The sequence below is a fragment of the Oryctolagus cuniculus genome, chromosome 1, assembly GCF_051225735.1.
Source record: "Oryctolagus cuniculus isolate XC-2025 breed Fujian yellow rabbit chromosome 1, ASM5122573v1, whole genome shotgun sequence".
Taxonomy (NCBI): domain Eukaryota; kingdom Metazoa; phylum Chordata; class Mammalia; order Lagomorpha; family Leporidae; genus Oryctolagus; species Oryctolagus cuniculus.
The window spans coordinates 33099540-33116749 of record NC_142867.1 but is presented as its reverse complement, the minus strand read 5'-3'; the positions used below and the strand labels follow the sequence as shown (position 1 = coordinate 33116749).

The 17210-nt window shown below is 44.5% G+C and overlaps 1 protein-coding gene across 2 annotated transcripts in view; it reads left to right on the top strand.

Moving 5' to 3' along the window:
* Positions 1 to 17210, top strand: part of PRRG4 (proline rich and Gla domain 4) — a 30163-nt gene that overhangs the window by 1704 nt on the left and 11249 nt on the right. For both annotated transcript variants that reach the window (XM_008269504.5, XM_002709034.6), the window contains exons 3-5: positions 9763 to 9926; positions 13099 to 13147; positions 15432 to 15561. In XM_008269504.5, the coding sequence (XP_008267726.2) occupies positions 9763 to 9926; positions 13099 to 13147; positions 15432 to 15561 (343 nt within the window). The remainder of the gene's footprint in view (positions 1 to 9762; positions 9927 to 13098; positions 13148 to 15431; positions 15562 to 17210) is intronic.

The window sequence follows — 17210 nt, the reverse complement described above, 5'->3', positions numbered from 1 at the left end:
ACAAAGAGAGAGATTATCTTCCACCCACTGGTTCATTGGCCTGCAACAATCAGTGCTAGGTCAGGCTGGGGCGACAAGCCAGGAGCCCAGAACTCCATCTGGGTCCTCTACATGGGTGGCAAGGCCCGAAGTACTTAGGCCATCATCCACTGCCTTCCCAAGCATGTTAGCCAGAAGCAGGGAGTATACAAGACTCAAAACAGGCACTCCTATAGGAGATGCAGTCGTGCAGACAGCTTAATACACTGTACCACAACACTTACTCCTTGCCTGCATTTTAGAAACCTACCTGGGGGTCGGTGCTGTGGCCCAGTAGTTTAAGCCTGTGCTTGTGGCACCAACATCCCATATGGGCGCAGGTTCAAGTCCTGGCTGCTCCACTTACGATCCAGTTCCTTGCTAATGGCCTGGGGAAGCAGCAGCAAAGGATGAACCAAGTGCTTGGGTCTCTGCATCCACACGGGAGACCCAGAAGAAGCTCCTGGTTCTGGATTGGCCATTGTGGCCATTTGGGGAGTGAACCAGCAGATGGAAGATTTCTCTCTCTGCCTCTCCCTCTCTCTGTCAATAACTCTGCCTCTCAAATAAATAAATACATCTTTCTTAAAAAAGAAACGAAACCTATTTAGCAAAATCAGAAAAGAAAAAAATTGCTTTGGCTCTCAGCATCCTTCTCCCTGTCCAGCCACTGTGCTTCCCCACTTTGCATCTATTTCCCCACACATTCCTGTCTCTTATCCCTTGTCATCAGATCTATGCTCAGCTTATTCTCATTTGGAAAGGATCTGTTACACTAATACTCCTATCTGACTTATTAATGATTAATATGGGGGGGGGGGTGAACCAGCAGACTGGAGCTTTATCTGTGTGTCTCTCAAATAAGAGAGCGGCTGGCGCTGTGGTGTAGTGGGTAAAGCTGCCACCTGCAGTGCTAGCATCCTATTGGAATCCCAGCTGCTCCCATTCCCATCCAGCTCTCTGCTATGGCCTGGAAAAGCAGTGAAGGATGGCCTAAGTCCTTGGGCCCCTGCACCCATGTGGGAGACCCAGAAGAAGCTTCTGGCTCCTGGCTTTGGATCAGCGCAGCTCTGGCGGTTGCAGCCATCTGGAGAGTGAACTAGTGGATGCAAGACCTTTCTCTATCTCTCTGCCTCTCCTCTTTCTGTGTAACTCTGACTTTCAAATAAATAAATAAATCTTAGAGGGGGAGAGAGAGAAAAAGTCAATACTTAACCCAAAGGAATCAAACAGCACATATCTAGGAAACTGGATTGACTAATGGAATAAAGAGAGATTCTGAAAGTGGATTCTTCTTGGTACTTCCCAAGTCACACCATATTTGAGAGTATTGCAAAAAGTTTGGAAGGACAGGCATTTGGCAAAGCTGTTAAGATGCGACTTGAGATATGCACATATCATTTGGAAGTGCCTGGGTTCGAGTCCCAGCTCTGCCTGACATTCTACCTTGCTGCTAATGCACACTCTGGGAGGCAGCAGACAATGGTTCGAGTATGTGGGTCCCTACCTTTTGTGTGGGAGACTCAGACTGAGTTCTGGGCTCTTGACTTCAGTCTGCCCCGGCCCCAGCTTACTGTAGGAGCAGAAAGAACATCTCTCTTTCTGCTGGTCTATCTCTGTCTCTCTTTCAAATAAATAAAGATAAATAATTTTTTAAAAGTTCGTGGAAATAAAATTGAAAACTTGGTGCAATAAACTGTTGAAATCCATGCATAAAAGACTATCCCACAAGTTCACAGAAAATGCGTATTATAAAAAAACTATACATGGATTTCAAAATTTTTTGCATCAAAATGCTTACCTTTCAATTCCATTTTTCCATAAACTCTTTGAAGCACCCCTCTATGTAAGTCCATCCATAAATAAGATTGATTGCTCATATCAATAGGACAAGATACTTCCCCCAGAATGGCTGTGAGAGTATCCATTCGTTCATTCATTCACATCACACAGACATAAAAGACACTCTCAAGGACATCACAAACTATGGAAGGAAGTTAGGGGTCAGACTTGAGTGTGAAGAGCTGGAAACCCCTGTGGGAAATGTAAATGAAAGAGCCTACACATTTGAAAAGCCAGTTTGGTGAGTTAGTAACAACTTTTTAAGATTTATTTATTTATTTGAACTGAAAAGTTGTTACAGAGAGAGGGAGAGATGGGTCTTCCATCTGCTGGTTCATTCCCCAAATGGCTACAACAGCCAGGGCTGGGCCAGACTGAAGCCCAGAACCTGGAACTTCACCAGGACTTCCCACCTGGGTGGCAGGGTCCCAAGCACTTGGGCCATCTTCTGCTGCTTTCCCAGATGCATTAGCAGGAAGCTGGATTGGAAGTGGAGCTGCTGGGACTCAAACCAGCACTCAAATGGGATGCCAGCATGGCAGGTAGTGTCTTAATTCATTGTGCCACAATACCAGCCCCAATAACCACTTTTCGAACACAAATTATTTGCCAGGCCCTATGCTAAGTGCTGGCGATGTAGAAATGGACTACCATAATTCCTGTCCTGGAATACTTCTTCATCTGATTGTATGACACAGAAGCCAGTGATTTCTGTTTGCACATGGGATATAATAAATAGAGCTGTAAAAGTTACAGGGGGTGGGGATGGAAATGGGACAGTCAGCTAAATTCTGATAAAACCTGAGGATAGAGTTGAAATGAATTGAAAGGAACTTAGCTAGGAAACATGAGATAGACGAGCAGAGCAGAAGGGACTATCTGGGTTGGAGGATTTCTAGCAGTGGAATACACAGACTGCCTCTTTGCAGAGTCTAAGGAAAAACAGAGAAGGGCAGAAAACCCAAGGAAGCAGGTGCACAGGCTGCCACATCCTGCAGCCATGGCGAAGGGGAGCATAGGAGCCCTTGCTGGGAGCCAACGATGCTCCACGGGCAGGGAAGTTCACTTATTTTTAATCAGAAGCAAATCTGAAGTTACTTAAGATACAAATATCAAAGGGCAGTATTTCTCCTGAAGTCGTAAGGCAGGGAGGAAAAAATTTGACCTGGCACTGAAGGTTAAGTCCAAGGTCCATCACTAACAGATTCGGAACTTGCACACTCAGAGAAGTAGCAAAAAACAGCCCCTCCCCTCTTAGGGTTGTTTTTTTAAATCTTAATATAGTATTAGTGATAATATCATGAATTTTCATAAACACCATATTTATGATATTAGCAAAGATACTTCAGAAAAAATATAAATGGTCCTCTATTTCCCTTTTAGTTAACAGCAGCTTTATGAAGTCCCATGGGAGTGGGCAAGCGTTCTATAATTCATATAGCCTACCTCAACAGAAAGGAGTGTCAGTGGGCTAATTGCACTGCTTTTACAGTCAATAAAATGTAAAGATCTGGGCTTATCTGAGAAGTTGCACCACAGAGGCGGATTTCTTACTGTCCACTCTGAAGTCAGATTTCATGCATTAAGTCTAGCTGAGTTACACCATGGTGATTGCGTCTTCACTAGTTGACTTCTTCAAACTTATGCCAGGCTGAGCAACACCAGACTATGCATTTGAATTGCTTCAACTGGTAGAATTTAGGTCCGTGAATTTCTTCCCACTAGAGAAAAGTTGAGTTCATTCATTCATTCATTCAATAATTTTTTAAGTGACTTTTATGTGCCCCTGCTTTAGTGAGGGGAATGGAGCGGTGACAAATGCGTAAGTGAAGCAATGGGACCTTAGGGGGTGACTAAGTGCTATGGAGAAAAGCAGAATATGCCCAGGGGGTGTCAGAGGTAGGTGCGTAGGGCTGGGGCATTCAGTGCAATGCTGAACAAAATGATAAAGGACGTGAGAGGGCAAGCTGTGAGGGGAAGATAATCCGAAGAAACTGTAAGTAGAAAGGCAGCAAAGAACCAGGTGTGTTGGGATTCGTGAGGGTTGGGCACCGTGGCACAACAGTTTAAGCCACTGCTTGGGATACCCGCATTCTATATTGGAGTGCCTGATTCGAGTCCCCACTACTCTGCCCTTCCAATCCAATTTCCTGCTAAGGCACCTGGGAGGCTGCAGATCCTGACCCAAGACTTGGGTTGCTGCCATCCATGTGGGAGACCTGGACAGAGTTCTGGGCTCCTGGCTTTGGCCTGGCCCAGCCCTACCTGCTGCATACATTCCTCTCTAGCTTTCCCCTCTCTCCCTCTCTCTGTCACTTATCTTTTCAAATAAATAATAAATAAATCTTTAAAAAAAGAACACTTATGAAAAAAGTAGTAAGAGATGGGACCAAAGGGTTAAGGCTTTAGGGACCAAATCATATAGGGCCTGGTGGGCCTTTTTAAGGAATTTAGCTTTTATTCTGCAGTAGGTGGGATTGCTATTAGAAGGCTTTTAAAAAGCAAAGTAGGGGGTCCCGGCACCATGGTGCAACAAGTAAAGCCGCCACCTACAGTGCCAGCATTTCATATGGACGCCAGTTCAAGTCCCAACTGCTCCACTTCCAATCCAGCTCTCGGCTATGGCTTTGGAAAGTAGTAAAGGATGGCTCAATTCCTTGGGCCCCTGCACCCATGTAGGAGACCTGGAAGAAGCTCCTGGCTTCAGATTGGTGTAGTTCTGGCCGTTTTGGCCATCTGGAGGAGTGAACCAGAAAATGGAAGACATCTCTTTCTCTCTCTGTAACTCTGCCTTTGAAATAAATAAATAATTCTTTAAAAAGCCAAGTGGGAAAAAGTAAGAACAAAGTCTGATTTGCCTTTTAAAATCATCTATTTGACTAAAAACAGAATGTAGAGGAGCAAGGAAACCACTCAACCACTTGGAAGGCCATTGCAGGAATTCTAGTAAGGAGTGATGGAGGCTTGAAAATCTATTCATTCTCTCTCCATGTGTTGAGTGTAGAATCCACAAGAAGACAAGAGAGGAGAAAGAACAGAACTATTTCAACCACCTGGACTCTCTAGCTACCTGTTATAATACTTCATGAAACAACTATCTCCAATAATCCCATTCTAGCATCACCCTTGGTTTGAATACCTGACTTATTTATAATGTGGAAGTTGATACCAGAACAGTGTTGACTAGCAGAAATATAATGGAAATCATATAAATAATTTAAACCTTTCTAATAGCTGTATCTTATTATTATTATTATAATTCTACTCCTATCCTCTTAGGGTTCTCTTTTCTTTTTTAATTTTTACTTATCTACTTAGTTATTAGACAGATGGGCAAAGAGAACTCCCATCTGCTGATTCACTTCCCAAATGCCCAGGAGTTGGGAATTCAATCTAGGTTTCTCATGTAGTAGCTGGGAATCAACTACTTGAGCCATCACCAGGTACCTCCCAAGGTGAACATTAGCAGGAAGCCAGGACTAGAACCCAGGTACTCCAATAGGGATATAGATGTCCCAATTGACAGCTTACCAGCCAACCCAGCCATATTTTTATTTTTTTAAGAGTTTTTAAATTTATTTGAAAGGCAGAGTTACAAAGAGAGGGAGAGACAGAGAGAGATCTTCCATCCACAGATTCACTCCTCAAATGGCCACAATAGCCAGGACTGGGCCAGGAGCTAGGAGCCAGGAGCTTCTTCCAGGTCTCCCACATGGGTGCAGGGGACCAACACTTGGGCCATCTTCTGGTGCTTTCTTTTTTAAGAGTTATTTATTTATTTAAAATTAGAGTTACAAAAAGAAGGAGAGACAGAGATCGTGCATCTGCTGGTTCATTCCCCAGATGGCCACAAACATCCAGTGCTGGGCCGGGCTGAAGTCAGGAGCCAGTAGCTTCTTCCAGGTTTCCCATATGGGCCCAAGCACTTGTGCCATCTTCTACAGCTTTTCCCAGGCCATTAGCGTGGACCTGGATCGGAAGAGGAGCAGCGGGGACTCAAATCAGTGCCTATGTGGCATGCTGGCACTGCAGACAACAATTAACATGCCACATCACAGTGCTGTCCCTCCCAGCCATATTTGAAAATATAGAAAGAAGGGGCCGGTGCTGTGGCACACCAGGTTAAAGCCCTGGCCTGAGGCGCTGGCATCCCATATGGGCACCAGTTGAAGTCCCGGCTGCTCCTCTTCCACTTCAGCTCTCTGCTATGGCCTGGGATAGCAGTAGAAGATGGCCCAAGTCCTTGGGCCCCTGCACCTGCATGGGAGACCCAGAAGAAGCTCCTGGCTCCTGGCTTCGGATCAGCACAGCTCTGGACGTTATAGCCATCTGGGGAGTAAACCAGCAGATGGAAGACATTTCTCTGTGTCTCTACTTCACACTGTAACTCTGTCTTTCAAATAAATAAAATAAATCTAAAAAAAAAGAAAATATAGAAATAGATTAAATTAATTTTAATAATGTATTGAAAATTTAACCAAGTATCCAAAATATAACTAATCCAAAATATCAGCAATGTTAGACATTGATAATATATTTCACAGACTTCTTTTCCCCCATACTAAATTTTGGGAATCCTGTGTGTGTTTCACACTTAAGGCATACCTCAGTTCAGAGTAGCTACATTTCAAGTCCTCAGTAACTCCATATCTTGACAAAATAGCCTGAGAAGACTCAGACTTACTTGAAAAGATAATTAGTTCTTAGAAAAAAATATCTTGGACAAAAAGTAACTATTGTCAAGGGATTAGGAATAAATGACCAACCTGAGGTCACCAACAAATCAGTAATAATTTTCCAAAGTATGCTCTCATGAGTGTCTTTCAATGCCCATTTTAATACAATCTTCCTTTAGTAATGGCTGGCAGTGAGGAGTATCAAGACTTGTAAATTCTTTTAAGAACTTATTCATTTGAAAAGCAGAGATAGAGACAAACAGACAGAGCTCCCATCTGCTGATTCACTCCTCAAAAGTCCCCAGCAGCCAGGGCTGGACCAGGCCATGGCTGGGAGTCAGGAATTTAATCCACGTCTCTCATGTGGGTGGCAGGGACCCAACTCCTTGAGCCATCAGCTGCTGCCTGTCAAGGTCCACGTTAGTAGGAAGCTGGAATCAGGAGCAGAGCTGGGATTTGAACCAGGCACTCGGATATTGGGACGTGGGCCTCCCAGTCTATGTCTGAATCCTTAGGCCCAAAGACTACCTCTCTTATTTTGTTATAGTTCTCAGAGAGTTTGTGATTTCAGTTGACCTGGAAGAAAAAAATCCCTTAGGCATTATTAGTGTGATACCAGAATGAATTTAAAATTTGTGGATTTTGAAAATATTTCCATGGGTGTAGTGTTGTAGTTCAGTGAGTTAAGCAGCCCCCAAAAAGCCAGTATCCCATACTGGAGCACTGGTTCCAGTCCTGGCTGCTCCGCTTCAGATCCAGCTCCCTGCTATTGCACCTGGAGCGCAGCAGAGGTGCTTGGGCCCCTGCCACCTGAGACCAGGATGGAGTTCTTGCCTCCTGGCTTTCAGTCCTGGTTATGAAGCACCTGCCCTCATTGTCTTTTTATTTTACTTTATTTTATTTCATTTCATTTTATTTCATTTCATTTCATTTCATTTCATTTCATTTCATTTCACAGGTAGAGTTACAGACAGCGAGAGAGAGACAGCAAGAAAGGTCTTCCTTCCGTTGGTTCACTCCCCTAATGGCCGCCACGGCCGGTGCTGCGCCGATCCGAAGCCAGGAGCCAGGTGCTTCTCCTGGTCTCCCATGAGGGTGCAGGGCCCAAGCACTTGGGCCATCTCCGCTGCCCTCCCGGGCCACAGCAGAGAGCTGGACAGGAAGAGGGGCAACCGGGACAGAATCCGGTGTGCTGGCGCGGCAGGCAGAGGATTAGCCAAGTGAGCCATGGTGCCGGCCCTGATTGTCTTTTAATTGAACTTATAATTATGTTATATTTTTCTTAACTTAGACATTAGAATTTTATAAATTTTAGTATGAACTTGAGTAAAATGACTTTAATGTAAAAATATTAATTTATAATTTTAGAGCTCACAGAGAGTTTAATGATTATTAAGAAAACTCTAGTTTTACAGATGAGGACTTGTAGCCCAGAGAGATAAGTGACTTTTTCCAGGATACATAGCTTAAAGCTTAAGCCAAAGCAAAACCAAAAATCTGTATCTTCTCTTAGTCTAATACTCTGTATATTATGACCCAGTAATTTTGCTCATTCGACGTAGTAGGGAACCCAGTCTTCTGGAAATGGAGTAGGCCGCCCGCACCGTCATTTGTTGAAAAATAGTTATCTCAAGGCTGGTGCTGTGGTGTAGCGGGTAAAGCCGCCGCCTGCAGTGCCGGCATCCCATATGGGCATCTGTTTGAGTCCTGGCTGTTCCACTTATGATCCAGCTCTGCTATGGCCTGGGAGAGCAGTAGAAGATAATCCAAGTCCTTAGACCCCTGCACCTGTGTGGGAAGACCCAGAGGAAGCTCTTGGCTCCTGGCTTCGGATCAGCGCAGCTCTGGCAGTTGCAGCCAATTGAGGAGTGAACCAGCAGATGGAAGAACTCTCTCTCTCTCTCTCTCTCTCTTTTTGCCTCTCCTTCTCTCTCTAACTCTAACTTTCAAATGAATAAATAAATCTTTAAAAAAAATAGCTGTCTAGAGGGAAAAATGATACTCATATAATTGTCGCTTGTGTTAATAATTTTGGATATAGGGACCATCATTTCAGCACAGTGGGTTAAGCTGCCACTTTCAACACTGGCATCCCATGTCCACGCACTGACTCAAGTCCCAGATGCTCCGCTTCCTATCCAGCTCCCTGCTAATGTTCCTGAGAAGGCAGCAGATGTTGATGGCCAGTAGTTGGGCCCCTGCCACTCATGTGGGAGATCTGGATGGAATTTTGGGCTCCTGGCTTTGGCCTGGACCAGCCCTGGCCATTGTGGCCATCTGGGGAATGAACCGGCAGATGGAAAATTGCTGTCACTCTCACAGTCTGTCTCCCCCTCTCTTTCTCTGTTACTCCACCTTTCAACCAACCAACCAACCAGATAAATAAATATTTTAAAAAATAATGATAATTGGGGGGTGATGCTGTGGCACAGCAGGTTAAATCTCCCACATGGGTGCAGGTTCAAGTCCTGGCTGCTTTTCTGCCAATCTGCCCTCTGCTAATGTACCTGGAAAAGCAGCAGAAGATGGCCCAAATCCTTGGGCCCCTGCACCCACATGGGACTCCAGGAGGAAGCCCCTGGCTCCTGGCTTTGGCCTGGCTCAGCTCTGGCCATTGCAGCCATTTCGGAAGTGAACCAGCAGATGGAAGATCTCTGTCTCTCTGTGTCTGCCTCTCCTGTAACTCTTTCAAATAAATAAAACAAATTTTAAAATAATAATAATATTTTTGGATCTAATCAACTCAAGTATTTTTTGGAATCATGCTAATATTTGTATTTCATATTCTCAGACATAATTTTTTTTAAGTTTTTAAACATTTGATTGACAGGGAGAGAGTTCCCATATGCTGCTTCACTTGCCAAATGCCCACAGTGAGCAGCACTGGACTGGAACCAGAGCCAGGAGCCTTGAACACAGTGCCGGTCTCCCACATAGAGGACAGAAACCCAGTTATTTGAGGCATCATGGCTGATGTTAGTGGAAGTCAGGAGTCAGAAATGAAACACGGGCACTCGGGTGTGGGAGGTGGGCATTATAACCACTAGAGTAAATGCCAGCTACCCTCCAAAATCATTGGAACTGATGCTGTGTTTTAACGCCACACAAGAAAGTTTGGTGTACTGTAACCACACGAAGAGAGCTGTTCACTTTTGCCATGATGAAAACAGGAATCTTCTACCTTATTATTTGTTGATGCATGAGATCTTTCTCATTTCTTCATTAGTCTTTACATCAAAAGAAAAAGCCAACGTTTTCATCCGCCGACGCCTCCTGTATAACAGATTTGACTTGGAGCTCTTCACTCCCGGAGACCTAGAAAGGGAGTGCAACGAAGAACTTTGTAATTATGAGGAAGCCAGAGAGATTTTTGTGGACGAAGATAAAACGGTAATTTGGTTGATTATGTTAATGGGCTGGAAACATTAAATCGTACTTAAGAAAGTGGCACTCTCGGCTATTATCTGTTTTATGCTTTACACAAGATCAAGGTTGTGTACCTGTTATCTCTCTCTACTTCTTCAAAATGCTAATTAACCTATTTAGACTTGGCCTTATTCTCCATTAGCTGGGTTTATAGTAATTAGCAAATTATTGAGTATGTTGTGATCCTGTGTTTAATGTTTATTATATATAAAAACAATTATATAGCAGGTGAATTAAGCTTCCAGAAATTATGAGAGTTAGTGCTCTGACTCACGCTTCAGTCATTGAAGACTTGGCAATTTCTCCTACCAGTGAACTTACCTCTTTGATTACCCATATTTATATATATATTTTTTTTTTTTGACAGGCAGAGTTAGACAGTGAGAGAGAGAGAGAGACAAAGAGAAAGGTCTTCCTTTTCCCGATGGTTCACTCCCCAAATGGCCGCTACGGCCGGCGCGCTGCAGCCGGCACCCTGTGCCGATCCGAAGCCAGGAGCCAGGTGCTTCCTCCTGGTCTCCCATGCGGGTGCAGGGCCCAAGCACTTGGGCCATCCTTCATTGCCTTCCCAGGCCACAGCAGAGAGCTGGACTGGAAGAGGGGCAACTGGGACAGAATCCGGCACCCCAACCAGGACTAGAACCCGGGGTGCTGGCGCCGCAGGTGGAGGATTAGCCAAGTGAGCTACGGTGCTGGCCCACCCATATTTATATTTCAAATATTTATTGGCAGTCTATCATGTGCCATGCATTCTGCTGGACACTGAGGATACAACATATAAATTCACTGTATTGTTTGGATTGTCTGTATAATATCAGGGAAATATTTCCAGAAGTTCCCCTTAAAATATAAGTAAGTCTGTCTGTTGATCCTGACACCGCCTGCACACCAGCATCCCACATCCTGGTTCACGTCCTGGCTTTCCACTTCCAATCCAGCTCCCTGCTAATGCACCTGGAAAAGCAGTAGAAGATGGCCCAAGTGCTTGTGTCCCTGCCACCCGCCTGGGAAGCCTGGGTAGGGTTCCAGGGTCCTGGCTTCAGCCTCGCCCAGCCATGGCCATTTGCAGCCATTTGGGTAGCTAACAAGTGGATGGATTATTTCTAACCCCCACCAGCCCCATCACTCTTTCAAATAAATAAAAAATAAATCCTAAAAAATAAAAAAGAAGAATAGGGGCCAGCATTGTGGTTTAGTGAGTTAAGCTGCCACCTGCGACACCGACATCCCATATGGGCACTCGTTCAAAACCCAGCTGCTCCACTTCCAACCCAATTCCCTGATAATGGACTGAAAAAGGGGTGGAAGATGGCCCAAGTGCTTGGGGCCCTGCACCCATGTAGGAGACCCTGGAAGAAATTCCAGGCTCCTGGCTTCAGCCTGGCACAACCCCAGCCATTGCAGCCATTTGGGGAATGAACCAGCAGATGCAAGATCTCTCTCCCACTCTCTCCCTCTCTCTCTCACTCTGTAACTCTGTCTAAAAAAAAAGGCAGCAAAAAAAAAAACTTTAAATAATAATAATAATTATGAGAAGAAGAATAAAAAACAAGTCATACTGTGACTGTTACAGCCTGGCATATTCTTGAAGAATGTTAAGTGACCAAAATTTTTTACTTTAGTGGACTAAATAGCCCCAACTTCTTTTCCCCTTTCTCAAGCATCCTAATTTACTTGCTGATCAATAAGAATCTTCCCATATGAGCTTTATTTTTTTTTATTTATTCATTTGACAGGTAGAGTTATAGACAGTGAGAGAGAGAGACAGGTCTTCCTTCCGTTGGTTCACTCCCAAATGGCCGCCACAGCCGGTGCTGCGCTGATCCGAAGCCAGGAGCCAGGTGCTTCCTCCTGGTCTCCCATGTGAGTGCAGGGGCCCAAGCACTTGGGCCATCTCCACTGCCCTCCCGGGCCATAGCAGAGAGCTGGACTGGGAGAGGATCAACTGGGACTAGAATCCGGCACCCATATGGGATGCCGCCGCAAGGTGGAGAATTAACCAAGTGAGCCATAGCGCCGGCCCCGCCGTGTGTGCTTTAACTGCAGATGATAACAGAACCTTGCTCTTTATTTTTTTTTCGACATTTATTTATTTATTTGAAAGGCAGAGTTACAGAGAGTCAGAGGCAGAGAAAGAGAGAGAGAAAGGCCTTCCATCTGCTGGTTCACCCCCCAAACGGCCAGAGCTGAGCCAATCCAAAGCCAGGAGCTTCTTCCAGGTCCCCTGCATGGGCAGAGGGGCCCAAGCACTTAGGCCATCTTCTACTGCTTTCCCAGGCCATAGCAAGGAGCTGGATTGGAAGAGGAGCAGCTGGGACACAAACCGGCTCCTCTATGGGATGCTGACGCCCGCAGGTGGAGGTTTAGCCCACTACACTATGGCATCGGTCCCCATAACCTCACTTTTTAGTCTTCCATAATTGTGCCCAATCTCCTATTTCCTGTGCCTATTAAAGAAGAAAAGCAAAGAATATACCAGGCTCTTCAAAAAGTTCCTAGAAAATAAATATTATGAAAAAACTACAGTTGAATTTCAAATGTTTTTACACCAAAATAAACTTATCTTTAATTATATTTTTCATGAATTTTTAAAGCAATCTTGTATGTTGTAGTTGTGCCTGTTGGGAATTTATACTATTTTTCAGAAACCCATTCTCTACTTTTATCCTAGTTTCTGAAAATTTTGCTTCAAGTAGCACTGAAGTTAAGCTGTCTAAGGGATATCTTTCCAAGTCAATAGATACTTTTCAGTGAACTCTCCTGACTGACTGAGGGCCTACCCACACGGAAAATGCGATAATGGGGCTACAACCTCAACTTCCCCCTCTGAGACATTCACCAAGTGTCTAAAGAGATGTCCCCTGGTACCTGAGTGGGGGCTCCAGTTAGGCAAAGGGAGAAGAGCAGGGTGCAGTGATCAGAGCTGGGACTGGCAGCAATCCCTTAACCCCAGGAAAGCAGAAACAGTGGTGGGTAGTAGCGCTTTAATTAGGGTGAGCCACACCCTTGAGCTTGAGTGTAGTGGTATCCTACCTGCAACCCATGCCAAGACTTTACCATCCCTAGTCTAGGCCATTGGACCCACCATGAAATGACGATAACTCACATAAATGTGAACATCTTCTCTTTTTCTTAGATGACATTTTGGCAGGAATATTCAATTAAAGTACCATCCTTAAAATCAGGTAAGGCAAGACTGGATAAAATATGATGCTTTTTCTCACCCTCTTTCAATTGTAAGACGTATGAGTTTTATTGTTTGAGTTTGGCTGTTGCTCAACATACATACCTTGTAAATACAAGGAAGATTTCTCAATTATACACTGGGCTATCTGAGAAGGCCACCTTCATCTACTTATACACTGAAAATCAAGTTTGGTGAGATACTAGGGAAATGAGATAATAGGCGTAAAGCTGTCTTAAACAGCTCGGCTAAGTCAAGGCTTGCACAGAGTGGAAGCAGGACTATATTTGTTTCAAGTGGGAAACTATTTTAACTTCTTCCTTTTTTCTATCACAAGTAGATGGGATGGGCCGGCGCCGCAGCTCACTAGGCTAATCCTCCACCGGGTTCTAGTCCCGGTCGGGGCGCCGGATTCTGTCCCGGTTGCCCCTCTTCCTGTCCAGCTCTCTGCTGTGGCCAGGGAGTGCAGTGGAGGATGGCCCAAGTACTTGGGCCCTGCACCCCATGGGAGACCAGGATAAGTACCTGGCTCCTGGCTTCGGATCAGCGCGGTGCGCCGGCCGCGGCGGCCATTGCAGGGTGAACCAATGGCAAAGGAAGACCTTTCTCTCTATCTCTCTCTCTCACTGTCCACTCTGCCTGTCAAAAAAAAAAAAAAAAAAAAAAAAAAAAAAAAGTAGATGGGATGTTTATGTTTTGTAAATTCAGATTGTTGGGTAGAGTTAATGAATGTTTAGAGAAACAAGGTATTGATCATCTCTCCATATATTGAAGTTTTCTTTTTAATTTATATAATCACTTGTCCACATCTATGGGGTTCACAGCTGTGTTTTTTGGAAGATACATTTATTTATTTGAAAGGCAGAGCAATAGAGAGGGGAAGAGAGAATCTTTCATCCCTTGGTTCATTCCTCAAATGGCTGCAACAGCCCTGTGCTGGGGTGGGGCAAAGACAGGGTCCAGGGCTTTATCCTGGATTCCGACGTCGGTGGCAGGGGGTACTCAAGTACTTGAGCCATCATCTCAGGGTGATTGACACAGCCATCACCTCCAGTGCTTATCATTTCTTTGTGGTGAAAACACTCAAAATCCTCTCTTCTAACTGTTTTGAAATATAATAAACTTTTTTTTTATTTTTTTACAGGCAGAGTGGATAGTATGAGAGAGAGAGACAGAGAGAAAGGTCTTCCTTTGCCATTGGTTCAACCTCCAATGGCCGCTGTGGCCGGCGCATCGCGCTGATCCGAAGCCAGGAGCCAGGTGCTTCTCCTGGTATCCCATGTGGGTGCAGGGCGCAAGGACTTGGACCATCCTCCACTGCACTCCCGGGCCATAGCAGAGAGCTGGCCTGGAAGAGGGGCAACCGGGACAGAATCCGGCGCCCCGACCGGGACTAGAACCCAGTGTGCTGGCACCACAAGGCGGAGGATTAGCCTAGTGAGCTGCGGCGCCGGCCACAATAAACTTTTGTTCATTATAATTACCAAATCCTAGACCTGAATCCTCCCAGCCAACTGTAATTTTTTAAACATGTATTAGTTTTATTTATTTAGAAGGCAGAGTCACAGAGAGAGAGAGAGTTAGAGACAGAGAGAGGTCTTCCATCTGCTGGTTTACTCCCCAAATGGCTTCCACAGCCCAAGCTGGACCGGACCAAAGTCAGGAGCCAGGAGCTTCTTCCAGGTCTCTCACATAGTTGCAGGGGCCCAAGCACTTGGGCTGTCCTCCACTGCTTTCCCACATGTGTTAGTAGGGACCAGGATTGGAAGTAGAGCAACCTAAACTCGAACCGGCACCCATATGGGATGCCAGCATTGCAGGTAGCGGCTTTACTTGCTGTGCCACAACACTGGCTCCACCACCTGTAATTCTGTACCTGTTAGCTAATCTTTTTCTCTCTCCCACCCCCTCCCCCACCCTACTTTTCTAAGTGATATTTTGCCAATTATTATTCATTTCCTCTTAGGTGGTCCCCTATAGGATGCTATATTGCACAACTTCACCATGTTTTCTTAATAAATGTATCTTAGTAGTTAATAACAGATTATATCTAGTTGGGCAAAAAAATGTTTATCGCACTTGATGTTGAATATTATCTTTTCAATGTGACCTATTTAAGGTAGATAAAAGAATAAATAACTATAATTAGGGCTTTTAGAAATATCATTTAAATGGTTTTTTAGGTGAATTCTCTAGCACAAAGACTTTAAAGAAATCAGTATAAATGTTGACATGCTTAATAGTGATAGCTATTATATTTATGTTCTCTTAATTGTTTCTCTTAGATAACAGAGAGAAAATCGATGTTATGGGTCTGCTGACTGGATTAATTGCTGCTGGAGTATTTTTAGTTATTTTTGGATTACTTGGTTACTATCTTTGTATTACTAAGTGTAATCAGGAACAATATCCAGGGTAAGTACCAAAGAAAAATACTTAATTCTTTTTTTTAACATTTATTTATTTGGCCGGTGCCGTGGCTCACTAGGCTAATCCTCCGCCTGCGGCGCTGGTACTCCGATTTCTAGTCCCAGTTGGGGCGCCGGATTCTGTCCTGGTTGCTCCTCTTCCAGTCCAGCTCTCTGCTGTGGCCCGGGAAGGCAGTGGAGGATGGCCCAAGTGCTTGGGCCCTGCACCTGCATGGGAGACCAGGAAAAACACCTGGCTCCTGGCTTCAGATTGGCGCAGCGCCGGCCGTAGCGGCCATTTGAGGGGTGAACCAACGGAAAAGGAAGACCTTTCTCTCTGTCTCTCTCTCTCTCACTGTCTAACTGCCTGTCAAAAAAAAAAAAAAACCATAAAAAACAAAAAAAATTATTTATTTATTTGAAAGGCAGAGTTACAGAGAGGCAGAGAGAAAGAAAGGTCTTCCACCTGCTGGTTCACTCCCCAGATGGCCACAGCAGCCGGAGCTGCACAGATCCAAAGCCAGGGGCCTAGAGCTTCTTCCAGGTCTCCCATGAGGGTCCAGGGGCCCAAGGACTTGGGCCATCATCTATTGCTTTCCCAGGCCATAGCAGAGAACTGGATTGGAAGTGGAGCAGCCAGGACTCGAACTGGCACCCACATGGGATGCCGGCAATGCAGGTGGCGGCTTTACCCACCATGCCCCAGCGCTGGCCCCCTTAATTCATTATTGCATGTTCTGTGTTGTTATTTCAATGTGTCAATCAAATGGCTTCTTATTTTTTTAAGTAAAGCTTTTATGTTGGAATAATTTGAGATATAGTGGAAAAGTTGCACAGATAGTTCCGTCTTCCCAGTTTCCCCCATTATTGACATTTTACTTCTTTTTAAAAAAAGACTTATTTATTTATTTGAAAGGCAGAGTTACAGAGAGGCAGAGGCAGAGAGGTTTTTTTTTTTTTTTTTTTTTTTTTTTTTTTTTTGACAGGCAGAGTTAGACAGTGAGAGAGAGAGAGAGACAGAAAGGTCTTCCTTCCGTTGGTTCATTCCCCAAATGGCCGCTATGGCTGGTGCGCCGCATCGATCTGAAGCCAGGAGCCAGGTGCATTGTGGCACAGTGCCCACATCCCATGTCAGAGTGCCTGGGATCAAGTCTCACCTCCACTTCCTGGCTGGCCTCCTGCTGATGTGCTAAGAAAATGGCAGCTGATGGCTGCACTGCTTGGGTCTCTGCCAGCACGTGGGAGGCCTGAATGGAGTTCTGTCTTTCACCTCTCGGCCAAATGCCCATCCCTAAAAAGAAACTTCTATGTGTGTGTATTTGAGTGTGTATCATTGAAATCAGAAAATATCAAAGCTATTTTTCTCTAAAATCTAAGAAAAGTATTTTCTCTTAAAGAACGTGTGAAGTCAGTCATTTCATTTCATCTGCTGTGAATCACCTAAAAATCATTTCCATCGCCAAGAAAGCACACAAAAATATATTAATAGTGTGATTAGACTCCTTAACGAAATTTTTATCCTATTTTGTTCTTACAAAAATAATACAAGCATTTTAAAAATATTCAAATATTAAAGATATAATATCAAAATGAAAATCCCAATATCTTACTTTTTAGAAATAATCACTATTATAAGTTTGACATATATAACTACAG